This window comes from Oryzias latipes, chromosome 18 (genome assembly GCF_002234675.1).
Source record: "Oryzias latipes chromosome 18, ASM223467v1".
Taxonomy (NCBI): domain Eukaryota; kingdom Metazoa; phylum Chordata; class Actinopteri; order Beloniformes; family Adrianichthyidae; genus Oryzias; species Oryzias latipes.
This window is the reverse complement of record NC_019876.2, coordinates 3,776,202-3,802,485: the sequence shown is the minus strand read 5'-3', so window position 1 is coordinate 3,802,485 and position 26,284 is coordinate 3,776,202. Positions and strand designations below refer to the sequence as shown.

Genomic DNA, 26,284 nt, shown 5'->3' with positions numbered 1-26,284 from the left:
CCACATACATCGGACTCCCAGTACCACCAGTATGACCAAAATGGTGCAGAAGGCCCTCTTTTTTGAGTGGTCAACTCTCTCCAAGCGCCCGCCCTTTTTACCCGGACCTGGACGGACCAACGCACAGAGAACGGAGATGCTGCAGAAGACGATGACTGCCAAGCTAACTATCAGTAAGTACAAATTGATGGCAAACATTACAACAGTCAACAAAGTGGTTAGCAGAGTACAAAGCAGCCAAACGCAGCCCAGAGTGGCGTTTCTGGCCCTAATTGCTTTTTCATTCTTCAGGTGCAGGTAGGTGATGGGATGAACCACAGCCATGTAGCGTTCCACACACGTCAAAACATGGAAGAACGTCTCTGCCACCCAAGTAAAGACTACAAGGACATACCCAACAAAAAATAAGACCAGTTCGGTCTTTAGGACCACACAACAGCTGAAGAGACAACCAAGGACGCCAATCAGTTCCACAACAGCCGTGTGATAGCTGAAGCAGTCAGAGTGGCTCGTTACAGCAGAGGTGGTTTGGCACCAATGGTGGAGGATTCTGATGCAGAGAGGGAGGAGGAGCGAGATGTGCGTGATGTAAAGAGCTATCATGATGGAGGACGTTGGTTTGGAGACCGTCCAGCCCAGGTTGAAGAGGATGTTGGAGTCGATGAAGAACAAGTGAGTCAGATTAGAAGAGCTGTTGAGGGAGGAGAATGTTTCCATGTCTGCAAGTAAAAAAGATCAGTGACAATTACCCAGCAATTTTATTTTGTTGCTCCTTTGGGTTTGTCGTGTTTTAATTTCTGTATGAAATGTGTCAGTTTCTTTCACTACACCTGATCTCCAACATTTTGGGAGCCAAACCACCGATTCCTGAAACTAAAAACTTTTTAATTTGAAAAAAAGTAACCGTGACAAAGAAATGTAAAGTAAACTAACTCAAACTTCTTTTTAACTCGTTCAAAAACATTTGGTGGACCGTAGCAATCACAAGTTGAACTGAAACATTTCGACATTTCTGTGTTCCACTAAAAATCAATTGGAGGTCAGAACCAGAATGAAGGTGCACCAGATTAAATATATAACAGATTTCCAATTTTTTTAAGTTCAAGGATTTCCAGTGCGGCTTATGTTTAAAAATACATAGAAGTCACTTAATTAGCTGTGATTTAATTGTATTTGTTCTTAGATGTAAACACGTCTGAGTGTGTTGCACCACAAACAGTAAAATTAACTGTTTTCTTTTTAAATCACTGCTTACATCAACACACTACTACTACCACTACTACTACTACTACTACTACTACTACTGTGACATTTGCTGCATTGAGACAATCCCACTTAACATGGGGTGTCTTTTATTTTGAAAGGAAGCCTGTTAAAAGTTAGAAACCAACCTGCAGCTCCTAAAATAGAACACCAGATGTCATTAAATGTCCTAAACTCTCCGTGAATCCCAGTCTCTGTTTCTGTTTTGTTTTAGCATAAATCTGGATTTCTTGGATTCATCTAACATACGATTCAGCTGGATAAAAATAAACAGGTTCATGACAAAAAAAATAGGTTGGATTTGAGGCTTTTTTTCTTTTATTCCTAGCGGGAAAAACCTTTCATTTTCTTTTTACCTTTTACATTTTTTTCTTTGTAGAGTCTGCATTTTTTTAAATAATACACACCCATTACTTTATAACAAAAAAAGGCACTGATATGAGTCTGTGGGAAAAACAGGAGGGTTGAGGAGGACAGACGAAAGGGAGCTGAAGTCTGTAGTGTGATTCCCGCTGGAGCAGAAAGAGGAGGGACTCTGCTGGGAAGAGGGCAGTCTATCCGAGGGAGGTGGGGTCTCTCAGACTGAGTGAGGGAAACGCAGCAGCTCTGCCTCACATGGGAATATCCATGGAAACTGTGCGATAACATGGAGACAGAGGAGCGGACTGAAAACCGGGCCGCTGCTGCTGGAAGTGCCGTGAAAGGTCAACCAACCGTTTTATGGGTCAGCCGGTTGGAGGGCGGATCACAGTAAAGTCGGGAAGCCAGAACAAGGAATTTCAGTTCTTTCAGTTTGATGCTGAGGATCCTCTTTGACATCCGATCCGCTGGTTGAGAAGTAAGAAGAGTTTGAAAGGATGAGTGGAGCAGGAGATGTGGTGTGCGAAGGGTGGCTACGAAAATCCCCTCCAGAGAAAAAGCTGCGGCGTTATGTGAGTATTCCAGCCTGAAAGATAGAGCAAATAAAGCACTAACTTCACCACGTCCCGTTTTAGGAAATGTGCAAACACGGTGTCATCACACCCAAACAGGCAGCCGAACAATAAAACCATAAAGTGACAGCTGTCAGCTTCTGCGGTGTTAACAACGCTGGACTTTGTCAAACTTTGAGGATTGTAAACTTTAAAATGCGTCGACCTAAATCTCTGCTTCATTAACCTTTCAGGAACACTTTTTATGAGTAACATTGATGTTTTTCTGAATGAACTATTTGACAGAGAAGTAAGTGCCTCTTATTCCCTTCTTGACTAATGTGCTCAAATGTGGGAATTATGCCTAAAGACAATACAAACCTTACTCCGATTGTGTAACTTTATTAACAAAGATCAAAGAAAAGTCAACCCCAGTTGTGTTTCTTTCTTCTCCCAGCAGCTCAGTTGGAAACACAAACACACATCTGCCACATTTCTGACATACCTTCCCAATGAGCCGAGCGCTCCTCATCTGCCGCTTCCATATTCTCTCAAAACCTTTCATTTCCCAAGAAATGTCTGCGCTGCTTCTTAGTTCTCCTTCAGCAGTTTTGGCTTCACTCATTCATTCGTGGCACTTCCTCTTTTTCTTTTAAGGTCAGTAGGTTTTCTTCCCCACAGAGGGAAAGGTCGGCAGGGATTGTTTAGGGAGACTCGCCCACTTATGTACACATATGACAGAAGAGCCTGCAATGTTAAGAATGAATATAGAGAAGAGTCATTAGATGTATCTAGAAGGTATTGCATTACTCTTACTAGGATGGGGCTTTTTTAAGCACTTTTCTTCCTAATTTACTCTTCGCTCTAGCATTCATATCTTTATTGGTTTAAACAATTGTAACTTTAACATTCTTTTAGCTAGAGACACCGTTCAAACATTGAAATGTTCACAAGGCTTTGAACTTCAACATAAAGTTTTTTTTTTTTTTTCAATTTTAAACTTCTTCAAACTTTCACCTATTTTAGCCATTCTACTATTAAAATGTTCAACCCTTTCAGCTTATTCCTTTCAGCTATTACTTTTGGTCCTTCAAATCCTTGACCCTTTCAAGATATTCCAGGATTTTCCAAGATTTTCGCTCCATTTAAATGCATTGAGAATCCTTGATAACCTTTGTTTCTTTCAACCATTATAACTTCAACATGCCTTTAGCTAGAGACACTGTTCAAACGTTAAATTGATCACAAGGCTTTGGACTATAAAATAGGTTTAGACATCATTATTCGATGTCGACACAACCTACTGTTTGGTAGCCATTTTTTGACAAAATCTAAAGCAAATATTGCAATAAACTTCATCCATGGCTGGAACTGAACATATTGAAATTCACTGGATCTGGACATATAAGGAATGTGGGCGTGGTTAGCCAACAAACTTCGTTGCTAAGGACGTCCAAAGGTTTACTTTTTCCAATTTGTCTGAAACTAATGTCGATTTGTTCGTCATCCCCAGGCGACCCAAACATAAAATGGTTGCTATGGAGATAAAATCAATAGGAAAGCCGCCTTTTTGAAAAAGTGGATTTTCTATCAACTTAGAACATGTAGCTTTTACCAATACGATACTCTCAAACAATGGGTTTTTTGGAGTCAGTTGATGATGCTGATTTCAGTGCTAGCACTTTTAGCCATTTTAGCAACATCTTCAAATTTTCAACAGTTCAGCCATTTTTTCATCAACTTAAGCTTTAATGCTTAACTCCTTCTACAATTTTTGACCTATTTTAGCCATTCTACTATTACAATGTTCAACTTTTTCAGCCTAGTCATGCCAGGACTTTTGATCCTTTAACTTTTAAAGGTTTTTCCAGTACAGTTCAGCCATTTCTTCAGCAAATTTAGCTTTCATTCAGCAGTACAGCATTCAACCCTGCATTTTCTTCTGGAAATGCAGCTCCTTCTAGTTTATTTTATTATTGTTGTGAGGCTTTGTGTCCATCTTTTTAGTACAACCCCAACATCTTTTCTTTTCCACTTTGAATCAAAGTAAAGACACGGTCAAAATAATGTGAAAAATGTCAAAAACAACTTTTTTATCAAATATGAATTATTTTCGCGGCTCGTTTTGGTATCAGGAAGTAACACGACTTGATCTCTGAGGCCCCGCCTTTTGCTCCTTGTGGGTGTCGCCCATTTTATGAAGTCAACATGACGTCAACATCTTTTTACCAAAAAAAAAAAAAGAATGTTCTATCAATTCTCTGATGTGGTGGAGTTTACAGGGTTAAATATATTTTTATAAATTATACCTTAACTGAGACAACTCCCCTGTCCGTTAATATATAAAGAGGGGGGTGCTGTTGCCCTAAAGCACTAACTGCATTGTTGAGAAGTCCAATACAATCAGCCTAAAAGGCATAAACAACCCTGTGTGTATTTACACACTCTCTCTGGCAAGCAGTGCTGTTATTTTCACCACAAAAATGCACTGAGCTGCCTGACACACCAGCAACAGGCTGCACGTGTTAGGATTACAATCCAGTTGGCGGGGGTATACCCCTTCATACACGCCCTCCTCTGTGTGCTAAGATCCGTGATGTAATCAGCTAATCACTCTCAGCTGGGGTTGGCGGGTGTGAAGGGGGGGCCGTCACTGAAGACTTAGAAGATTTGGAAAAACACAAAGACTCACACACAGATGATGGCACAGAGCCTTGGAACGATGACGCAAACTCTGTGAGCACAAAAACAGACGTTCAACACCCCAAAGGTCAGATGGAGTTTGTTCATTCAATCATCCGGTGTTCTGTTTTCTTACTTAAACCTCTTAAAACCTAAAAAATAGTCAGAAAAGTTCCAGAATCTCAGCTCCTTCTTGAATCAAACTCCACAGAGAGATGCTCCTAGTTTGTCCTGGTTTGTCTTATGAGACCCAAAACTAAAGGAAATGACTGTAGAGACGTATGATAATCTCTAACGGTTCAGGTTTATCCATCCTGGACCTGTTTTGTGTCTTGAAGGTCCTTTGATGCTTGATGGTCACCTTAAAATGCGTCATTGAAAATGGAACACACCATTGTTATGCGTTTGAATGTGTCGTGAAGTATTCGTAAGGATAGGTGACCCTGTTGTTCGGTGTCCGCACTCTAGACGTAAGGTGCAAGTACTGGCTTCTTACTGACTGCGGATAAATACTACAGGCACAGGATGTGATGTACACGAGATACGTTAAGTGCCCATAAGACATCCACATAAACTACACTCTGGTTGTCTAATTTCCCTAAATCCTAACAGTCAGGCTTCCCGTAAGTAGCGCAGACTAATCACGTCAATAGTACCAACGGGTTACTGGTCCAGTCTACAGGATATGTGGAGGTTGATACAATGAAAAATATATACAACACGCCTGCTGCTCACCAACTTTACCCTTACTTCTTACCCTTGAATCAATGTCCGCCACCAACTGTTGCAGCCTGTAGAAAAAAATGTTCAAAGAAATTGCCCCCTCTGACATCCTCTGGGATCGTAGATCTGGCCATAGAAGGAAAAGTTTAAAACCACAGAGTAGTTTGTCTATTGTGAAGTTGGACCAGCTTACATTTAAGAGAATGTCTACAGGATTGACTTGTAGCAGCCACCTGGATGACATGTGGAGGAGCATGTTAGTACTTTCAGATTCAAATGCACATGAAGATGAAAGTGAAATCGCTAGAGGCAGAGTCCATCCTGTGGTCTGAAGGCACGGATGGTTGTCATAAATGTGAAACAGGGTCAGGGAAAGTTAAACTGGAGATAATTGAAGATGCAGAGCAGCTGGACATTGCAACTTTGATTTATTCTCCAAATATTATTGAATTTATGTTTTAAATAAAAGAGGTTTCCCTCGTGACGATTACTCAAACGCATCAGCGCGCTTGCAACATCTTGCTCAGGTGATGTCGGGTCAGCAGTTTCAGAAATGGCAAGACTCAAGTTCTGACCACAGTGCTGAGCTCCACCAACCCCCCCCCCCCCCCCCCCCCCCTTCTATTGTTAGCATTAAACTGCTGTTTTGAAAATAAAGATACTTGTTTTACAAAATGATTTGAAAAGTGATTTATCCAGCTATAAGTTAAAGCTTAAAACACATATCCGCCGTGCTTTTAAACCACACAGCATTACAATAGGTTCTTGGAAAAACTCCTCCAGTGTCCTCAGTTTTAGCAACGTGTCGCTCCAGTTCAAAGACATCACTCAAAATAACTGTGAAGTGAGGAACTAAACGACGGAACTTTGGTATTCAGGTCTGGGGTTAATTTTGGTTTCCAGACAGGAAGTAGGAAATGTTTTTTTTTTTTTAGATCTATTGTGCCCACTTCCTCTCCAGGTCAAAGGTCAATAGAGGAAACAAACGTTTGGAAGGAGGCGACACTACAACAATGCTTATCAATATTGCATCTAAATTCACAGCTTCAACATTATTCAGACATAAATCACCTCCAAATCCATCAGACGCTGAGGTAACAAAGTCTGCAGAAAATAAAGTCGGACTTGCACACGAAAAAAAAATCATTTACAAATAAATTTGTAATTGATTTGGGGGTGGGGGTGGTTGTTTTTGCAGTGGTCTAAAATGTTCAGTTTTTAAAAATGCATTTTTCATTATTTAGTAACAGAGCTGATACAAATTTATAATTAGCTATTTAAATTATAAATGTAATAAATTTAGTTAACTTAATAGGTTTAAATATTGATTTAATCCATTTTTTTAGTTATTTAATTGTATAGTTATTGTATATTTGTAAATCAAATATTCAGTAAGTATACAGCGGCGACGATGTAAACTAACTGATGGCCGTGAGACGGACTCCTCACGCCACGCGATGGAGATGCTCTGCATGCGGACTGGAGGAAGTCCGGGGTAACAGAGTGACTCAATAGAGTAGATGTCCAGTAGACATGAACAATAGATGTGTATTAGTTATAAAATAGACATCTTGTGGTGGGAAGTGAAGACTGAACTTTCGTTTTTCAATAAAAGACATCAAAAATAACAAATAAGGATAAAAATATTTATTATACTCAGCAAAGCAGTTTAGGCATTTAGGGAAGGGAGTGGATAGAAGTGGACAGAAGCCGAGCTTCTATCAATTTCTTTTAAAATTTTTCTCCCTTTTTCTTTTGTTTTGTGTGTTGTTTGCATTGTTATTGTAGCTTTTAAACATTTCCTTAAATTCCAGCTTTTCTCCATCTTTGCCTTTTATTTCTGGCGTTTGACTCTGACGCTGTACAAACATCACGGAGCGAGTTTCTGTCCCGCTGCTGTTTCCATGTTGTCTAAAGAAAGCGGATCAAACAACCAAAACATAAACAGGCATACTTCCACTGCCACGTCTTGCCAGTGTTTCCTGTTCAGCTACTTCCTCTTCCTGTGTGTGTTTGGAGAAAACAGGGGCCTGATTGCTGCTCATTGTAATCGCGCACACACACACAGTTTGTGTGCAGCTCTGCTGGCGTTGTGCAGAAACACCACAAAGAGGAGGATTAGAGGAGATGATTCTGATGATAACTTGGTGGGAGTTGACCCAAACGTGCAAACAGGCAGACAGTTTTTCACTGCGTCAAATCGCTTCTAATGGCAGACCTGTGAGGAAACGTTCCATTTAAAGCTGTGTTGTTGAATCAAAGTCCTCCAAAATGCTTCACTTCACACCTTTAAATCATCACCAAGTGTTTTTCCCGCCTACACACTAACACTCTTACACAGCGGGTGAGTCATGGCTGAAATATGAGGTGTCATCCTGTGGATCGCTCAAAGGACACTGCCCGTTATGATAACAGGACTTTCACCATGCACCGACCGTGTGCTCCATGTTCGGTCGGCGTCTGTGTTCACTGGAGCGTGAAGCTTTTGACTCGACAGAGAAAATAGTTTTAGTGTTTTTGTGGCATGACGTCATCTAACACGTCTGTCCAGATCCTTGAGCTTCATAAAAATAAAACAAGACATGAATTCAAAGGTTTGTCTTGTCCAGATTCAATCGAAGATCTTCTCCTTTTGGGATTTAACCTCTTAGGACTTCCTTTCCACATGTGTGGACATCACATTTTAGGATATATTTCTACAGTAGTTGATTCTGTTAGGAGCCCTATGACTGACATAAAAAAGGTACACTGTAAAACTTTTAAGTTTAAATTTATAGTGTTTTACAGGCAGCAGTTTCTCTAGTTAAGATACCAAAAAGCTATCAAATTTACACAAGGAACCCCCCCACCCCACCACCACCACCACCGTCATCGCCACACCTCCACTTAGACGCAACGGAACCTCAAAATTAAGAAAGAATTGAGTTAACCTGAAATGAAGGTTCTCTCTCTCTCTCTCTCTCTCTCTCTCTTTCTCTCTTTCTTTCTTTCTTCCTTCCTTCCTTCCATTTTGTGATTGGACAAGATGAGTCTCATTTATTTCTTCTATAATTTTAAAAGTAGAACTTCACGGCTTATGGCCACAAATTCGATCTTTTTTTCAGAGCACTGATCAAGTCACTCTTCAGGCCACTGAATTGGAAACGCCATTGGCCTTTTACTGAAGCTCCACCCACCCTCATTTCCACAATTGTTGGAAAGGTAAAATGATTGGATAGAATTGTACACCCAAACTGAAAAGAAAACCAGTAAGACATAGTGCCGAAATCAACATTTTTACAAGGTACCAGTAGTAGTTTATGTTGGTACTGGTACCAATTTACCACGGAACATATGCAGTCATCAAGTTAATACATAAATACGTCCTACTTTGTTAGGAGACACGGTGACTACAGTTTTAAAGCCGTAATAATGTTAGTTCAGTCAAATTAAGCTTCTAGAAAAGCTGCTGTTTGTGTGAGTGTCCAACATTGGAACAGCTTTTCTAGCTGATAGTAAAGTTTGAGAGATTATTGTATTTGTAGAAGTGCATCTTTTTGCTCAGTCATGAGCCACGTCTGTAGTGCAATCAGTCTCATGCATAATCTGTTATGTAACTCCTTAAAAACCCGCAGACACTGGCGGCGTGAGGTACGTCTCTTGTTATTTGTTCAGATTTCAGATGCCACATTTCTAAGCACCTTCATGGGTTCCCGTTGTTTACTCGCTTTAAATGTAACCGTTTGGAGGCCTAAAGAGGCTAAATTGACCTGCTATCATTCAAATTTTCAAGCTTCAGTAACTAAATTAACGCGCATGTTTGTTCTGATGTAAACAGCCACACCTAAAGCAAATGGATGCATGTTGCTCCATGTAAGTAGCTGTTTAGCATGACGCCTCACCGCCGCTGCTGCCAGATCTCAGAGGATTAGCTAATCCCTCAGGCTAGAACTGCTTTCTGTTTTTATTTCACAAGAAAACGTTTTCTCAATACAGCAGTAAAAGCTTCGGTAGAAACATGCAGACAGTTCTACAGTTTCCCCCTGAGGCTATTCCAGCTGTGTGAACCCTGCAAGCAAATTTCCATTAATGTTCTCTGCAGAATTTATGCGTTTCTGATTACTCATTTGCTATGGAGCTTTTTTTTTTTACTGTTTGTAAAAGTAAACTGAGAATAACTAAATTCTTCTTAAATTTAGCAGATCTTGGATTAATCAGTTACATTGTTTAACCGGTGTCTTTGTGGAAAAAAGGGGAGTTTTCTTGTTACATGTCTCATTTTAGCCCAGAACTCTCAATTAGACGTGACTTCTTGTAAATTTAGGGAGTCAATTATATAAAAAAAGAAAACGCAAAAACTCACTTATTTCATGATCACACTGTCCGTTTTTTTTTATTTCTCTAAAAAAAACAATTTATGTGTCAGGCAATATAAATTTTTAATGATTAATTCTATAAAACAAATATTTTGTCTCGTGTCTAGGCGTGGAAAAGACGCTGGTTTGTGCTTCGAAGTGGCCGATTGACTGGAGATCCGGATGTCCTGCAGTACTACAAAAACCAACAGTCCCGCCAGCCAATCAAGACCATTAACCTCAATCTGTGTGAACAGGTAAACATTGACGATACTGTTCTACGAGCAAGAAGAATTAAATGTGCATGTTGAGTCCTAAACAACCTAAAAATTAGTTTTATGACTAAAGGTCAACAGAAAAGACTGGCTGGGTACAGGGGGGGGGGGCTGTCTTATTAAAGGAGAAAACACATTGTATTGTTAGAAATAAATATAGAATGATACTTTATTAATCCCATGGGAGTTGGTTTAGCTCATGCTGGTTTGCGGCGCCTTCCGTCCGTGAAACCCGGGTTCGACTCCGGGCTGCTCCCTGTTCCCTTCTCCACCTCTGTGCCGGTTCCAAGCCCGGTTTGAGAAGGTTGCGTCAGGAAGGGCATCCGGCGTAAAACATTGCCAAGTATACCATGCGACTTGTTCGCTGTGGCGACCCCTGATGGGAGAAGCCGAAAGAGGAAGAAGAAGACTTTATTAATCCCATGATGGGGAAATTGATACCATATTGATACAAATAATAGAATCACTCTTTTTCAAAAATCTCTAACTCCAACCAACTACTGTCTTACATTTATTTGGAAACAAGTAGACTTTATTCTATTTAACCAAGCTTTTGTTTTCAACTTTAATAAAGTCAACAATGAATGCATCAGTTATTAGAGCTGTATAACAGTCAGAACCAGCAGGTAAGATGCAGGCCTACTTTCTGAAAACCGCATTCTGTTTTTTTCTGCTGACAAAAAAATATGTAATTTTAAACATTTAGTACATCATTTTATGGCTGAGTTGCCTGTGTTGTGGTCCACTGGATGCATTCTGGCTCATTTTCCCTGAAGTACACGATTCCTTCCTAAAAACTTAACAACCTTTTGTAACTTTTAGGAGAACATCTAGATCATCCTTAGCTGTTGCATGGCAACACTGAGAAGTACATTTAAAACTCACCAAATAAATAATGAGAGCCAATTATAACATCGGTTCTCCTAGTAAAGTGAAGCACAGATTTAATAACCAACTTGGAGCAGGAAGTGTTGATGGCCGTCAGGTGATGTGAGATGCTCAACAGGAGAAGTCCAACAGGTTCAGGATGAGCTTAAGAAGAAGGCGCCAAATCTGCAGAATCTTCTGCTGCAAGGTGGAGATGGTGTGGCATGGAAGTCCAGTTCAGTGGCGGGTGAAGAGGAAACTGGTCCGATAATCCAAAATCCTTATCCAAAGTCTAAACTAGGTCCAAATCCAAAGATCCAGTTGGCAGAATCCAAAGTAGGAGTGAATTTGGACACAATGCATGTTGAGAACGGGAAACAGGAAGTCATCTTGTCAAAATATTAACCGGGGACAGGAAGTAGTCCTAAAATAAAAACGGTTTCAATTTATGGGATTTGGGTCCCCATTGGCTCATTTAGCTCTTCTCACCAATCCGCACATTCGGACTGATATGTCTCCTTCCCCTACATTAGGTGGATGCTGGTCTGTCTTTTACGAAGAAGGAGCTGGAGAGCAGCTACGTTTTTGACCTGAGGACAGAGAAGAGGATCTGGTACCTGGTGGCCGAGTCTGAGGAGGACATGAACCGCTGGGTGTCCTCCATCTGCCTGCTCTGCGGCTTCAACCCCACAGACGACGGTACAACACCCATCCACGTTGTTTGCTCGCTTGTTTTGCTCATGCGTGTTTGTGTGTGGGAGTTGTGATTGAGTCAGTGTGAAAACCTGTCGGAGGACAAAACAGAACAGAGAAAAGAGGGGGAAAAAAGCCCCAGAAGGTCCTCCACTGTGCTGCAGTATCACAGAAATGCATAAAATGAAATCAATTCAGTTCAGATACAGCTATGATCAAAAGGCAAAAGCTGGACTAATTATGTTAAAACATAAATGTTTCAACAATGGAAACACCGTTGATATGATTACATCATTTCTATGCTGCACATCTTTTTCAGTAGCTCCAGACAGACCATCAAACTCCAGCACCTCCATGACTTCCATAGCCACCACCAGCTCCACCCCCGCTATCTTCATGGTGGCGGGTTCTGTCCCGACCCCGTATGACCCTGTGAGGGTGCAACACCCGGAGCCCTACAACAGCGCAGAAGACGGTTACCTGTGGTTGTCAAACTGCCAGAGTCACATCAGGTAAACAGAGACTCTGCCGCGGGTCAAACAGAAACAAACGACACATTATCTGTTCTGAAAATGAGAAAAATATACATCTATGTGAGATAAAGAGGCAAGTACCAGTTCTAAGGGTCCTGAAAGCAGAACTAAAATAATCATTTTATAAGAACAGGATATAAAAACAAGTGATCTAATTTGAAGGTTTTCAGTCCTAGACTGGTGAATGTCTGAGTGTTGATTGAAGATTGAATAAAACATCATCATGCAGGAAGATGGAAAGCATTTCACCATGAAGAATTTCCAAGCATTGCCTTCATTTCCAAGAAGCTGAATTTCCAAGAAAGCTTAAGTGATTTCAAAGACTAGCAAATGTGGTAGAAAGTGAAACCAGAGCCGGGAAGGAACTACACGAGAAAGGAATCTGAATTCTGGATTCTCCATGACACCCAGAACTCAAAACTACAAAAATCTCTCGTTTCTAATGAAATGAGCAGTAAATTGAAATCCAGTCCTTATCATAATTCATTAAAAATATAAAAGAAGAAGATGAAGCATAAGCTTCATGCAAAATTTGTGAAGAAGACTTAAATAATAGAAGTCTGTCTCAATAATTATTAAATTTAACTCCCATTTGGGTCAAAACCAGGGACAAAAATGTCTCTAGGCCAAACTAAATCCATTGACTGTGGTGTTATGTATTTTATGCCCTTGTCTGCATTTTGAGCAAACTTTTAGTCTCTGATATGATGTGTGTTGTGACTGTTTCTAATGTACTTCACATTAGTCTCACTGGGCAAAAAATGAAGTGGAAGAGATTAATTCAATCAATAAAAGATAAAGGCTGTGAAACTCCTCTGCACATGACTCATGACCTTACCTGACAGCAAGCCTGTTCCTGTTTTCTCCATCAGATATGTGCAAGTCAACACTTGAATTTAGTTTTTTCTAGTCTAGAAGCTCAACAGTTCAATGAATTTCAATAAAAACATTAAAAACCTAAACCTGTTTATCTAAGATGGCTTACATGGTCACAAACACAACTACCATCGCGCGACGGGGAGACATTGGTAGAATCTTTCAGATTAGCTGCTGCCGCCCACTACGAAATTGGGCAACAGCTGGTTGACCACAGGACAGTGGCACCCGGATTGCCAGCCGGCAGCAGATCTGATTGTAAATGTCTCTGCATGGCCGCCGTCCATACAGGGTGGCGCCAGTCGCCTACAAGCCCGGCAAGAAACCCAGCTAAGACAAAGGCCCAGCGCCCAAAACGAAGGTCCAAGCGGTCCAATCACAGCAGGCTTCATATGCAGGAGCCACGGTGGCTGGGATCGCCAGATTGTTGTCTGGTCATTGCCTGGAACCGGCCCATTTCAAACAGCCCTCATCGAGTTCCCGAGCTGCTATCAAACAATTTCTATTGAACTATTGAACGGTGGCAGTGGGACAGCAGCATAGGGTCAGGGGCATTGCAGTCTGAAATTGGCCGATCATCAGATTATTTTGGAGACCCTCCTATCAGCCAACGATTTCGCTGCTGCCTTCCTGTTACTGGACTGTCACAGCGCGACCTCCAAATGTGCCCAGGTGGCCATTTACCAATGTAAAAGAATCATCCGGTCTTATGACGTACAGGTGACGCAGTCGTACGGTACTCTAGTAAGATGCAAGTACTGTGTGTACGTAATACATAAGTGCTTGTTAGACGCACACACACACTACACTCTGTCTAATTTCCTTATTTCTAACAGTCAGGCTGCACCTACTTACCTCTCCTGAGAGTTCATTACAACCTGCAGCATGCCTGCAGAAAAGAAATGTCCCTGAACATTTTCTCTCTAGGGATTCACTGAGCGGTCTACGACCATGATACAGTCCTGTACAGGTTAGCCTATTTTTGGCCCGCAAACAGCCTGTAACCCCCGTAGGGGCAGTCGGGACTAAGACTAAAGTAGTGTTGTCAAAACCCAAAACATCTACACGAGTTACAAGTTTAGACAAGTTGAACTTTAGAAAGAGTTTCATCCTGATCCACACCCACAGGTTTCTGAGAGGCCTGACGTTCTCTAATCTTTGTATCTTCCAGGAAAGATTTCAATCTCTTTGGTTAATGGCTAATTGTCTTTATGCTACAAATCAGGATACCTTCACATCTAAATATAACTCTTGTTTGAATTCCATTCCAGGCCTCCTCTGGGTTCTTCTGTCTCTCTTGAAACGGAGCACAACGACACCCTCAACCCTCCTCCCTCTGCAGCTTCTTCCTCTTCATCCTCCTCTCCTTCCCTCCCTCCCAGCAGCCTTACACCTCCCTCTCACTCCAGCTATAAGACGGCTGCTTGGACAGTGGCTGCCATGACGACTCCCATCAGTCAGTCTCTTGATGCCCCCTCGGACTTCCAGAAACAAGTGAACAAATCTCGCTGCCACCCTTCCCCCCACCCCAGAAAGCATTCTTTAGACATCCTCATGCGCCCGCTCAAAGACTCCACCGTGCAGCAAGTTACCTCCAGTAGTTACCAGATTCCCCGTCTGGCATCCACACCACAACCCCCTCCCCTGTATCGTCCATCGTCTACACCGAGCGTCGACTCTTTAACCCAGGCGGAGTTCCTTGCTTCCATCCCGGCTCCTCCCCCTCGCCCTCCAAAGCCCCCCAACTTCGCAGCCCACGGAGAGACCGCCTCGGTGAGCGCTGGGCCTGCAACCCTTCCAAGAACAAGTTCTGAGTCAGAGCGGAGAAATGAAGGTGTTGATGGAGGACACACGTCGAGGAGCAGCACTGTTACCATCCCAGGACACACTCAGACAAGTACGAGCACAACTGCTTTGGTCTGACTTCTATTTTCTGACATCGCTTCAGTTCTTAGTTTCACATTTTTTACCCCGTGTTAATTGGACTGCTAAAAATGAAAACTATGGTGTAAGGTAACTGTCAAAAAAATAAATACGTAAGGTTATAGTGCGTCAACTAATCCCCTGTGCACAACTTATATGAATGCAACATTTGGTTTTATATTTCTTATTAACATTTGTATTGTGAATCCGATTTGTGTTTGTCTTTGATAACGAAATTTAAAAACACTCTCAAAAATACGTCACAGGGTTGCAGACAAACAAATCAAAACCTCGATTCAGCAAAGTGCACATGCGTACTGAGGCTCATTGCTCTATTCCTACTTTGTTCTTTTTTTTCTGAAATGTTGTTGGCATGAAGACGGTTGTTGCACTTTAGCTTTATCTACACACCCCTAAATGTGGTGAAATTGTGTTTAAACACAACATCACCACATGTGGGACAAGTCTTCTCTCTTACTAGGCCTTTGAGTAAAAATACATCAAAACTCAGGGGCACCATATTTTTGACCCCCTCACATTTTTCAATTTCCTTCATGGTATCTGCTCTGCAATCCTGCAGCACAAATACTTAGAGAGAATTCCGATAATGTGAAGAAAAGCAAAATTTACACGGCTTCAACTGTGCTGCTGCTTGAAAATGCAGTTTCATCACCTGGTATTAGTGATGAGGAGTTTGAACTTTGGCAGCTCAGAGGTGCTTTGAGCCCTTTGCTTGAGAGGCTTTAGAGGCTTCACTAAGCCTCATTGTTGGATTTAATCTTTACAGACGTAACAGTTTGTTTTGTTTGGTTTTTTGCAGCAAACTCCATTGCTCTGTGTTTTTAAAGCACAGGAGCTGCCATGACATTATTAGCAGGAGTATGAACTCCTTCTGTTCCTGACGGCTCTAGGAGGGAGATTTAGAGGATGATTCTTTAGGTCCTGCATGTCTGGACCTGATCCTCCTTTGCTGCAGCTAGCCGCTATGCCCATCAGCACACAGATCTGGTCAGGCTCCGCTTGAGATGTACAAAAAAAGCAGCTGTTCTGAGTGAATCTGTTGTGGTTCCCAACAATGCTGGTCGTTGTTCCGTTCTCGGGAAGCGCCGAGTTCAATCCGCTCACACTGACATCAAAGGGATTTGTGTGTTTTCGTGTTTGTCTTTCAGGCTGTGAGTCTTTTCCTCGCTCCATGCCTGAGTTCAGCGAGAGCTTCAGCAGTTACTTTGTGAGTCAAAACCAACAACGCTGCCGTCACACGCACCTTCTCATTCAGGCTTTTGTAAAGACATTCTGGCAAATGTCTTGATCTCTTTCAGTTTAACAAAGGCATGGTTCCCCTCAGCAGCTCTGGTCCTGAAGATGAGGACGTGACTGAAAATTATGTGTTTATGAGCACCGCCCCTTCTGACCCTCCTGTCGCACCAAGGTATGCATGACGACATCCGGAGCTGTGGCGCCAGTGTTGACATTCTTTTGACTTTCGGAACGATCGGAACTGTACGTTTAGTCTATCAACGCTATTCCAATAGATTTTGATGCAGAGAAAAGCAGCTTTGGGATGATATGCAACACTTGACAGTAGTTTGGTGGTTATGTGGTTAACGTAAACCAGCTGGTACTGACGCCGAAAAGCTGCTATGACATAATGTAAAGTCGAACAAATTCAAATTTTTCAAATTCAAATTTTATTTGTCACACACACAATCATACACCGTACAATGTGCAGTGAAATGCTTAGGCGACCGCCCGCGACCTCAAACAAAGAAAGAATATCAATATGAAAATAGATATAAAATATAAAAATATAAAAACATAAAAACAGAATGTCCGAATGAGTGCAAATATGCTCTAAAGTGACATATGTGAAAGTGGCTTGTGTGTATAATGTCCATGAGTATGGAGTACTGTGTGGTGTACTGATTACTGATTAAGAGACCTTATCGCCTGTGGGAAGAAGCTCCTCCTCAGTCTCTCTGTGTTGGCCTTCAGAGAGCGGAATCGCTTTCCTGACCGCAGCAGAGAGAACCAACCGTTGTCGGGGTGGCTGAGGTCCTTCGTTCTCTTCCTGGCCTTGGTCCAGCACCGCCTGCTGTAGATTGAGTGTAGGTCAGGGAGCTCGGTATGAATGAAGCGCTCATTTGAACGCACCACCCTTTGGAGAGCTCGTCTGTCCCGCATGGTGCTGTTCCCGAACCAGGTTGTGATGTTTCCCGTCAGGATGCTCTCTATGGTGCAAGAGTAAAAGTTCCGAAGCACCACAGAGGGCGGTCTAAAGTCTCTCAGGCGTCTAAGGTGGTAGAGACGCTGCCGGGCCTTTTTCACTACGGTGTTGATGTGACAGGACCATGACAGGTCCTGCGTGATGTGGACACCGAGGTATCGGAAGCTGTTCACTCTCTCCACTGGGCTCTGGTCGATGACGGGGGTCTGGTAGTTCCTCTTCTGCTTTATGGCGAAGTCCACTATCAACTCCTTTGTCTTGCTGACGTTTAGGAGGAGATTGTTCCTCTCACACCAGTTTTCCAGATGTCCAATCTCCTTCAGGTAGGCCGTCTCATCATTATCAGTGATCAGGCCCACCACAACGGTGTCGTCAGCAAATTTGATGATGGTGGTGGAGTTGGTGGAGGCCACACAGTCGTACGTGTACAGTGAGTACAGTAGAGGGGTCAGAACACAACCCTGGGGGGCTCCGGTGCTGAGAGTGATCAACGCTGAGACATATCCGCCCATCCTTACTGCCATCCTTACAGTAAGTAAAGTAAAAGACTAACCTAAAGTATCACATAGCAAAGTCAAGCAAATAACATAAAGAACTAAAGTAATAAAGTAAGTGCATAAAGTACTAAAATACAATGTTGTATAACAAAGTCAAGTAATGTAACGTACTAAAGTACAAAAGTACGTAAAGTACTAAGTAAAGTGTTGCATATTGTAAACTAAAATAAAGTAACAGAAAGTGCAAACGTAAAGCAGAGATGAAAGTCTTCCGGGAATTCCCGGAAATCCGGGTTTTTGAGCAAACCGAACGTACTTTCCGGGAAATAAAGACCTGATCTCTACGGACAAATCGCTTTCCGGATTAAAAAATGGTCTGAAATCAGCTAATTTTAGCTTTATTTTCTATATTTCTCCGCAGATCGCTTCCTCTATGGTCGTGGCCATCTCTCGTCTTCCCGGCCTAATTGACCAATGACGGGACGTTTTAGTTGCTTTTGGATGCGTCGACAGGTCTGATTGGCTCTGTCTGCACCACGTGGTCAGCGTGACTTGCTTCCCTAGAGACCAAAACTGGCGGACCCACGCTAAACTTTCACAAAGACATCTGAAGAGTTTGCGATCAAATTTGTGTTAAAATAATGGCAGGCATCGTCATTATTGAGCGTGGTCACGACCTCAGTTGTGAGAAGACGATAAAAAACAAATTGAAGTGGTCTTGGCTGGAAAAAAAAAGATTTTTAAGGTAGTGTAGGTCAAATACTTTTTTGTGTAAAATAATCTCAAAACCACATTTTGAAATAATTTCAATTTTAGTTTTGAGTTTCAGTTTTTATTTTGAATACATTTCTCTATCTAATTTATTTGTATTTCCTAATTCCCATGATTTAGTTCAGTATAGTTGACATTAATTATAAGTATTTGATGGTTTGGACCCGCACTCCCTTAAAAAATAATGTTTACAATGTTTAGCTTAGTTTGTATGTTTGTTTTGATATTTCCCAGATTACTTAGTATTGGTGTTAAAGAATTGATGTATTATGTTATAGAATTAAAGTTTAAAGCAGATCCCATATTTTGATGTAATTATAGTTTGAGAAAACAGTGCAAGTGGATGTTGTACATGAGTCATTTCTAAAGCAGAAATAATGTATAAATAACTGAGGTATTTTCATAGAATATCATAGTTACTGGTGTTCTTTTTGCCATTTGGGGCTTTGATGTTACTATATTTTAGCAATTGTATGTTTTGCAGCTTTAAGGAAAAGCGTAGATTGTAGGATTGTGTTACTATGAGCAATTTTCCAAATTCTTTTTTAGGACCAGCAAGTCCTTAATGGAGAGTCAAACTAGGGGTTTGAATGACAAATCATGATGCTCTAATTAGTCTTAGTTTCTTGATAAAGAAGTGAATAACTAGCTGCCAGAATGCACCAGAATGCATCTAAGACCACGTATTTTTCCAAAATTTCGCTCTGTGCCCGCCATATCGCTCAAAGAAAAGTTCAGGGATTTTTTCCTTACCTGACTTTCATCACTGGTAAAGTTGAGTAACGTAAATTACTGACGTACAAAATGAAGTTTTAACAAAAAGTGTTGCATAATGTAAACTAAAGTAACTTAAAGTACTAACGTAAAGTGTTATTTAATGTAAACTAGAGTAAAGTAACTTAAAGTACTGACGTAAAGTGTTATGTAATGCAAAGTAACTTAAAGTACCAACCTAAAATGTTGTGTAATGTAAACTAAAGTAAAGTAACTTAAAGTACTAACATAAACTGTTGCATAATAACTTGACGCTGCTTTTCTTTGTATCAGAATCTGTTGGAATTGCATTCATTGCATAAATGGTCAAAGATTTTTGGTAGTTCAGGAGCGTGTTACTTTACTGTTGTCTAAGACTGCTCACATGTTAAAGTCCCAAAGGTGCCACGTCAGTCCGTAGCGACGACCAAAACAGTGATGCTAGAAACATCCGTACCAAACACAATGATGCAAACCGTGGGCAAAACAGCGATACGTAGGCATGCAACTAGGAGGTCAACCACAGGAGTCCCTAGAGGGGCATAAACAAAGACATCGCTCTTTTTTGCGTTGAGCAGCGTTTGAGGCAGTACTCAGCTAAAAACGGCCACTGAACTGAGCAGCCTGGGCCGCGCTCAGCCTGGGGCCGCGCTCAGCCTGGGGCCGCGCTCAGCCTGGGGCCGCGCTCAGCCTGGGGCCGCGCTCAGCCTGGGGCCACGCTCAGCCTGGGGCCGCGCTCAGCCTGGGGCCACGCTCAGCCTGGGGCCGCGCTCAGCCGGGGCCGCGCTCAGCCTGGGGCCGCGCTCAGCCTGGGGCCGCGCTCACTGGAAGCAGCTCTCACTGCAAGAGGGAAGCCGTTTTTTAAGCCCTTTGTAGGTCAGCAGCTGGTGTTCACCATAGGAACGCATTTCCTAGGTTACACTCTGCCTGCTGCATTAGTTTGTGGATTGTCTTTGTAAAGTAAAACAAATGTAATGTTCTAATCGTCACTTCCTTGTCTTGTCCCAGGGTGCCTCCCAATGCCCCTTCGGACCCCTCCTCTTACCCTCATGACTGCAACTACGTCCCCATGACCCCCCACACAGCCTCACTTCCCACTCACGCCTTCCCCCCGTCAGATGACCTGGCTTTTCTGGGCAGGCAGGTGCCTCCTCCTGCTCACATGGGATTTCGTAATTCCCCGTTGATCCCAGTGATTCCCCTCACACCGCCGCTCCAGAAAACCCCCCGCAACACCACCACCACCAGGGGCGAACCTGAAGTCGTGCCCCCTCCCATCCACCGTGACTTGAAGCCACAGAGAAAAGGTCAGTGGGAACTGCACAGAATTGATCTTTGCACCTTTAAAAAAAGGGCTTCCCATAAACTTTACTCAGAAATGTGGAGACATTTTTTGTTTTTGTTCCTCTCTGCTGGAAACATTTAAAGCAGTGGTCCCAAAGCCTTTTCAGGCCACCTACCAGCTTGGTATTTTCCCAGAGGGGTCTATACGAGGTTGAAGTGGGGGTCTGACTTTTTATTTTATTTTATTTTTTAAGCCTCCAGGATCCCTTAACTTTTGAGGGTTAAGTTTATCTTCATCCTCTGTAAAATATCTTTATATTATATTATTATAATATTTATATTATATTATAAACTTTATTTCTACACTACATTTCATGTAGAAACCATTAAAATGTGATCAAATTTTTCCTTAACCCATAGCTGTTGAAGTGGAAACAAAAAGATCGGAAGCCAACTTTAGGCTCGTCTGACCTTTAAGGTGCAGCAAAAAATACCACCAAAAACAACAAAAACTGTCACAAAAACCGGTGACTCAGTGACGTGACGTGCATCAAGAAGGGAGAGAAACCAGTAGATTTTCAAAATAAAACTTCCTTCAGTTAAAATGATCATTTAAAAAGTAGTTTTTTTTTATTGTGGGACAGTACCAACTGTTCCAAGGTTGGTACTGTCCCACAGCCCGGGGGATAGGGACCACAATTTTTTACTTACCTCACTTACCTTTACTTGACCTTGTTTTTTACTGTAGGGAAAAAAACGTAAATTTATCGATACAAGCATAGTGCTCTGCTCCATTCTGATGTATCCACCTGCAGACAAATAGATCCATGAATGTCTTTGTTTTCCTCAAATGAGCTGGAGTCTGGATCTGGAGTCTGGATCTAAACTCTGCGCCTGGATAGCTCTGATATCGCTCACCATTTTTGTTGTACCGATACGAGGGGCTGTAAGCTAGTGGGAGAGAGTTTAAACAGAGATCTCTGTTATAGGTGACGGGAAGGGGGACGGGGGTGCTCCACACCAACAGTCCTGCCTATAATTCAGCAGTAACTTTCTAATGAACTCCTGCCGCTCTGCAAAAACTATGTTTACACGAATTACATTGTTATTTATGCAAAAATCTGCATAATTATAATTAAGACCAATGTGAATGCTTTACCAATGGTTTAAAGGAGGATCGGAGTGGAACTTTAAGCTTTGAACCAGTCCGGTCTCCCATGCAAAGCTTTAGCTTAGCGTGTAAAAAATACAGAACAGTTTTCTTTTGAAAGGCAGATTCCTGCTGACAGATAAAGGAGAAGTGGTGAACCGTGGGAGCATTTTTGTTCTTGAGTCGTGAAAACTTGTTCTAGTCTGAGTTGAGGCAGATTTCTCTTCCTGCTGCTGTTTTTTTTTCTCCTCTCGTGCCTCTTGTCCTCCTCCTGCCTCTTTCAGCTTCAATTATTCACGTCCTCCCTCTCTGCTTGACGAGCAGCAGCACATGCTCATGACAGCGGCGGGCGCAAACGCTCGATGACCAGCCGCTCACGCAAACTTTCAGATGAAACATTCATGCTTCAGAGTTCTGCAGAACTTCCTGTAGTTCCAGGAAAAGGAAAAATCCATGTTCAAATGCAAATGGGAAATGAACTTTTGACCTAAAGGAGATTTAAATGTGGATGGGTTGAACAGGTTACGCTGGTGGTAGTTTTCTTCCTCTTAGTTAAGGAGCTTTTAAAAAGTTTACATTTCTCCTGATGCAAATTAAAAAATCAGAGTAGATTATTTATTCTGAGGGCAAATGAAGATAAGCAGATGTCATCGCACTGGGAGCTTCAGTTTGAGAGGAAACAGCTGAGATGACAGAAAACAGCAGGAAGACGAATATAAACAGCTTTGATTCCTTGTTTCTGCGGTGATTTGAATCACATGACAGACTGTTACTCTCCTCCTTCTGTTTTCACACAAACTCAGCCAAAAGTGCTCATACATCATAAAAATTAATCTATATGGAAAAATATAAAATTATTATTTACGAAAAATAATTTAAATGAGATTTTGTCCATGATTGGAAAAAAAATCATATTTTTTATTAAATGTTCCTTTTTGTTTTGGGCAGTCGCCAACTTTCATATCCTTTATAGATGGACAAGATTAATTCAGCCCCCGACTGTGCAACTTCTCCCCCTTAAAAAGATCAAAGAAGCTTGTAATTATCGTCAAAGCTCAACCTCTGCTTTGAGAGACAGAAAGCAATCAAATTCACAGATTCAGGGATATATAATTATAATTTATAATGAAATAATTGGTATAGTCTTCAATAAAAAAGTCTTTGACCACTAGCAAAAAAAAGCAAGACTTCTGTCCCTCCCTCACCTGTAACTTCTTCTTTGTTCTTCACTGGTTACCTTTATTCATGTCACCTGTTTGAACTAGTTATCTGCAAAAAATACACCTGTCCACACCCTAAAAGACTCACAACAATCATATTTAGATCTATTTTTAAATTAGAATAGGATTAGAATAGGTGATATTCTCATTGATGTGTAACATGCACAAGAACATGTCCTCGCGTGCTCACAGTGTTCAGAAAAAATCAACAAAAATAAAACAATGTTATGGAGCATTTAAGGCAAGTCTGAAAACACAAACACAGAATGAATGATAAAAGTAGAAAACTACTACTCTCATCTTCGTCCGCTCATTGCATACATTTGCCCATTTGTTGCACAGATTATTCCACTTACAGCACAGATTAGTCCACTTATTGCACAGTGGGAGTTGTGCAGAAGGGAGAGGACAGCCGTTGATCTTCTGGGCCGAGTCTATGACCCTTTGGAGGACTTTCTTCCGAACTTTCCACTGAGGCAGTAGGTCAGGATGGATTCTATGCTGCACCGCTAGAAGGACAGCAGGAGTCTGGCAGATGATGTTGTCTCTGCTTGGCTTTTTTCAGCAGCTCAGAAGTGTTTGTGATCCAAGTTAGGCTTTCCTCAATCGGGACCCCCAAAAATCTGCAGCTCTCTCTACCTTTTCCCCATTGATGAAAAACGGCGATGTGGTCATCTGTCTTCGTCCTGTGGTGGATGAGATGTTCAGGAGCCGGTTGGTCTCCTTACACCATCACACTGATTATAATCAAGATTATGACGTTTTCAGCCAATCTTATCAAAAAACCTTGTTTTCTAGAACATAGTTTCTGCCGAACAGCAGGAGTTCATTAGAAATTCACCTTTGAGTTGTGGGCAGGACTGTTGGCGCTGAGCAACCCCTGCTGAGACTGTAGAGCAGGAAGCTTGTGGCCCGCCCAGCGTTTTTTTCGTACGTCACAAATACGATTTTTTTCAAACTGCATTTTTTTCGTCTGCTCCTGATTTACAATTTGAATAAAAAAGTAGTCAGAAATGCAATTTAATGCAATAAAAATATTCAGTTGCTAACCAAAACCTCTTTAACCACCATAATTTGCAAATAAATTGTGTGATTTTCTTGATTTATTTTTCTAACTTTGTCTCATAGTTGATGAATACCTCTGATGAAAATTACAGACCTTCGCACAAGTAGTAGTCGTTGAATAAATATTTTTTTGTATTTGGGCATCATCAGTGAGAGCGTCCCTCCAGTAACCGGATGACAGGCCAAACATAAATGTGCAATGATTAAAGAAAATGTGCGTTTTTAAATCCTATTAACAAGATTGTGCATAATTGTTATAGAGGATTGGAAAAAACATTGAAGAAGATTTGACATTTTCAATTTTCTTATGTCTCCCAGTGAAACCAGCTCCTCTAAAAATCGCTCCACTCCCACAAGACTGGCAAGAAGTCCCACCTCCAGTACGATCACCTGTCACTCAAATCTTCAGAAGAGGGTAATGGTGAAATGTTTGCATATGAAGTTCAGAGTGGAAATGCCGCTTAAACGACAAAACATCTGGCACTCTGCCGCCATCTTGTGGTCACATCAAAGACTTACCGTGGATTTATGCCACTGATAAAGAAGTGGTCAAAGACCACAAAAGAGAGAGCTGCAACTGTTGACCTACATGAGAAGTGGACTAGGTGACCCCTCCCCCCAATGTTCCAAACAGGAAGGACCAGCTGGCTCCAAGAAGCCAAAATCCCACAGACTTCTATAGAGAAATAAACAGCTGTTACACAGTCATTCTATTAGTCAGAATAACCATTTATGCCCTGATACCTTTGTTTCTGTAATTCAAGGTATTCAAGTCATAAACTGACCAATCAGATGCCTCAATAAAAGTAGGTGGAGCCTTCTCATCTCCATGTCCAACGTTCCAAACATTTGACAGATATCTGGTCGCCTGCTACAGTTGGCGAAATGTGTTGGCATAGAATCGTGGACTCAGACAACTAGGGCCTACCACAGCTTGCTGACGACGTCTGACCCCAACATGGCTGCGTCCATGTCGCGAAGAAATATAGACTGAATTGACTTTGTTTGGTTGGAGCCGGCAGTAAACCATTGTCTATGAGTGATGTCACTCGCTCCATTTCCCATATATAGTCAATGACTGCAACACCTGAAAAGTATCTCTAGCACTTAATGAAAATCTTTATTTTATAAAGCATTTTTTTGTCTCTTATAAATATGTTATTTATTGTTTTGTATGTAAATTTGGAAATGTTTCCCGAGTTTTGAAATGGATCTGTGTATTGAAGTCCCTCCAGTGGGAGCTGTGTCAGACCGCACTCGGCTCAAAGCTCCTCCCCCTCCTCTGATTCGGATGACCTGGAGGACAGCTATGTAGCCATGGTCCCCTCCAACCTCAGCTTCAGTGCTGGAGAGCAGGTAAACACTTGTCTTAGTTCCTTGGTTCCATTCAGCAGCTTTTGATCTCTCTTTTTTTAAGTACTCTAAATTTGTTTGATGGTAGTCTCTCAGGCTCATGCTGCACAGAGCATCAGAGGGCGGAGCCAGTAGTCCGCTGCTACGGCGGGCGAAAGGTGAAAAGCAGGTGGAGTATCTGGACTTGGACCTTCATACTGGTCGATCAACTCCAACGAGACAAGTAGGAGGGCGCTGACCAAATATATTCATGTTTACATGGCCACTACAGGTCACCAATACACTTTATTTCATGTTTTTCCTTTCTGCAAATGTAACGACACTTTGCTTCCCTCATGTAACCCGTGTTCCTGCGGGTAGAAGCGATGCACACCCAAAGGCAGGACCAGCATCTCTGAGCAGGGATACGGAGAGGAAGAGCGCGCACGAGGCGAGCGTACGCGTGTTGACTATGTGGTGGTGGATCCCAAACGGACGAAAGCCCTCAAGAACACCCGGGAAGCATGGCATGATGGGAGAATGTCGACTGAAAAGGAGAAAACCTAACAGACGAAGACGCACACCGCACGGACGAATGAACAACTTTACTTGACTAGAGTAAACAAACATCAGACTTTTGAAATTGTGTTAAAACGGTCTGTTTTCCACAGAAAAAGAGATCTTTAGTCCACTTTAACTCCAGAAATCTGCTCAGTCCTCGTCTTTTTGTAGTGTTTTAATAACAAGAGGATGGAACTCAATCTGCTATTGGAAATACAGGATTCACTTTCTCCAACAATTCTCTGGATTGATCCACTTTAAGTCTCTTAGATAGCACTAAATACTATGGGATGTCTTGATTTACTACTGTATGGTGTGATTAAAAAAATGTTTTGACTCTAACATGA

At 41.8% G+C, this 26,284-nt stretch overlaps 1 protein-coding gene across 2 annotated transcripts; it reads left to right on the top strand.

The window, feature by feature from the left end:
- The first annotated feature begins 1,733 nt into the window (after window positions 1-1,733).
- Window positions 1,734-26,284, top strand: LOC101157091 (GRB2-associated-binding protein 1). Of its 2 annotated transcripts, none has more exons than XM_023966177.1 (12): window positions 1,734-2,195; window positions 10,042-10,170; window positions 11,589-11,754; window positions 12,071-12,260; window positions 14,429-15,054; window positions 16,250-16,308; window positions 16,400-16,509; window positions 20,334-20,632; window positions 24,363-24,459; window positions 25,271-25,400; window positions 25,486-25,620; window positions 25,758-26,284. In XM_023966177.1, exons 1-12 carry the CDS (start codon window positions 2,121-2,123, stop codon window positions 25,941-25,943), a joined length of 2,202 nt encoding a protein of 733 aa, XP_023821945.1. In that variant the 5' UTR covers window positions 1,734-2,120; the 3' UTR covers window positions 25,944-26,284. The 2 variants fall into 2 exon arrangements, with proteins under 2 accessions (XP_023821945.1, XP_023821944.1); XM_023966176.1 differs by having other exon boundaries at window positions 1,736-2,195; window positions 12,068-12,260.